This window comes from Babylonia areolata, chromosome 3, assembly GCF_041734735.1.
Source record: "Babylonia areolata isolate BAREFJ2019XMU chromosome 3, ASM4173473v1, whole genome shotgun sequence".
NCBI lineage: Eukaryota > Metazoa > Mollusca > Gastropoda > Neogastropoda > Buccinidae > Babylonia > Babylonia areolata.
In genome coordinates, this window is record NC_134878.1 from 21,851,702 (window position 1) to 21,854,201 (window position 2,500).

At 45.8% G+C, this 2,500-nt stretch overlaps 1 protein-coding gene across 1 annotated transcript in view; it reads left to right on the top strand.

The window, feature by feature from the left end:
• LOC143280256 (uncharacterized) overlaps positions 1 to 2,500 on the top strand; it is a 30,399-nt gene that overhangs the window by 6,135 nt on the left and 21,764 nt on the right. The window contains exon 5 of the mRNA XM_076584886.1: positions 1 to 161. This exon is cut by the window's left edge and continues 42 nt beyond it. Within this exon, the coding sequence (XP_076441001.1) occupies positions 1 to 161 (161 nt within the window). The remainder of the gene's footprint in view (positions 162 to 2,500) is intronic.

The following is a 2,500-nucleotide window of genomic DNA, read 5'->3' on the forward strand; positions in this document are numbered from 1 at the left end:
GTGTGTCTGCAGCCTGCAGCAGGGCACAGACTTCCAGCTCAACAGCCACTTCTCGCTGCAGATGAGTGTCCTCTGGCACTACCTGCTGGACGACAGCTACGGACCGCCCGTGCCCGTGCCGCCTGCCTTCCTCAACGTCACCGTCAGACCCTGGACTCGAGGTCAGTGAGCCCCCCTCCCCCACTCCCCCCATGTCAGCGTTCGGTGGGGTTACGGAAATAACGTACCCCTGAAAACGAAGTATAGGTGCCTACATGGTCGGGTAAATGAACAAAACGGTCATACACGTAAAATGTTACGTGTCTGTATGAGTGTGTATGTGTGTGTAACTGAAACATAATTGAATGACACAGGAAACGAATGACGAGCGCCCAAATGGCAGCTAACAGTCGGCTCAACCCAGGTAGGCAGACAGCCTGTTGCGCAAACGACCCCGTGTTTGTAAAGCGCTTAGAGCTTGACCTCTGACCGAGAATAGGCGCTACATAAGTACTCATATTGTCATTGTCACTCCCTTCTCGAAGGTTGGTAGAATGGTTAAGACTCTCGTCTGCCAACACAGATAGCTCGTCCCGTGAGGATCTGAGAGCCAGTTGCATTGCTCGGACGGAAGAGCCCAGTATGGTCGTAACCCGCTACTAACTGTGTGTAGCATGGAACTGACCACTGGAGCCAGTTGTAATGCTCGGACGGAAGAGCCTAGTATGGTCGTAACCCGCTACTGACTGTGTGTAGCATGGAACTGACCACTGGAGCCAGTTGCATTGCTCGGACGGAAGAGCCTAGTATGGTCGTAACCCGCTACTGACTGTGTGTAGTATGGAACTGACCAATGGCGTAGTTCGGTCAACGTAGGCATTTAGTCACGTGTAACTGTCCAGACGTTAGCACCATGTAATGCTACTGGCACCACTGGGGTCTGGGTTCGAATCCCGCTCTCGTCCTTTCACCCAAGTTTGACTGGAAAAACGAACTGTGCGTCTAGTCATTCGGGCGAGGCGATAGACCGAGAGTTTGCATGTGCAGCACGCACTTAGCGCACTGAAAAAAAAGGCAACGAGAGTGGTGTCCCCTGGCAAAATTCCGCGGAAGAAATTCACTCGGATAGGTGCACACACACACACACACACACACACACACACACACACACAAAATCTATGCATGCATGCCAGGCCCAGTTAAAGCGTGTTGTTGGGTGAGGCTGCTGGTCAGGCATCTGCCTTGGTACCGTATCTAGATGTGGTGGTGTAGCGTATATGGATTTGTCCGAACTGAACTCCGAGTGACGCCTCTTCCTTAAGAGACTGATACTGTGCTGCTGTCTTCCCTTCTCTCCATCCCCATTGTCAGCATCAGTCCTATTGTTCGCGAATCAAGTCCAGTACAGATCAGTTCGGTTCAGTTTCTCAAGGAGGCGCCACAGCGTTCAGACAAATCCATAACATGCTAGTAGTACATGCATACATACATGCATAACATTAGTAGTATTTTTGTGTATTTATCTTTTTTTTTTCTTTTTTTTTCTTTTTCTCAAGGCCTGACTAAGCGCGTTGGGTTACGCTGCTGGTCAGGCATCTTGCTTGGCAGATGTGGTGTAGTGTATATGGATTTGACCGAACGCAGTGACGCCTCCTTGAGCTACTGACACTGACACTGACACTGATACTGATACTGATACCATAACAAGCTACACCAACTCTGCTCAGCTGAAGCCTGACCAGTGGCGTAACTTGACCCAACGCGTTTAGTCAGGCCTTGAGGAAAGGACAATTATGATACAATGAAATAAATGATAGATAAATAGATGAATAAACAAATAAATAAATGAATAAATAAGTAGATAAATAAACGATTAAATAAAACTGAATGAATGAATAATCAAACAGCGATGAATAAACAAACAAACAAACAAACAATTAAATAAATATATAAATTAATACACAATTAAAAAAAGAATGAATGAATAAAGAAAATTAGATAAATGAATGAAAGGTAAGCACATTAAAATGTAGTGCAGGGAAAAAGATAAGTAGAAGGCAAAGGTTCCAAATGAAAATCATGAAAGAAAAACAGAAAAAAAAGGCCACACTCAGTGACATTCTATTGTTTCGCTCCCACACACGCATGACTCTTAGAGTTAGTCCTAAAAGACCCCGTGGGAGAACCGTGGATAAAACGAAATAAACGGGACACAATGCAAACAATACATGAGACAATGATTATTTTATGTGGCAAAGTTACTGCACAGTTCGTAACGGACATTTAAGTCAGTATAAATGAAAAAAAATGCTGTTTCAGTTATTCTCTCTCTCTTTCTGTCTCTCTCTCTCTCTCTCTCCCTCTCTCTTTCTCTGTCAGTTTCTTACTCCTCTCTCTCTCTCTCTCTCTCTCTCTCTCTCTCTCTCTCTGTGTGTCTCTGTCAGCGTCTTTCTCCCATCTCTCTCTCTCTCTTTCTCCCTCTCACCCCATCTCTCTCTCTCTCTCTGTGTCTCTCCCTGTC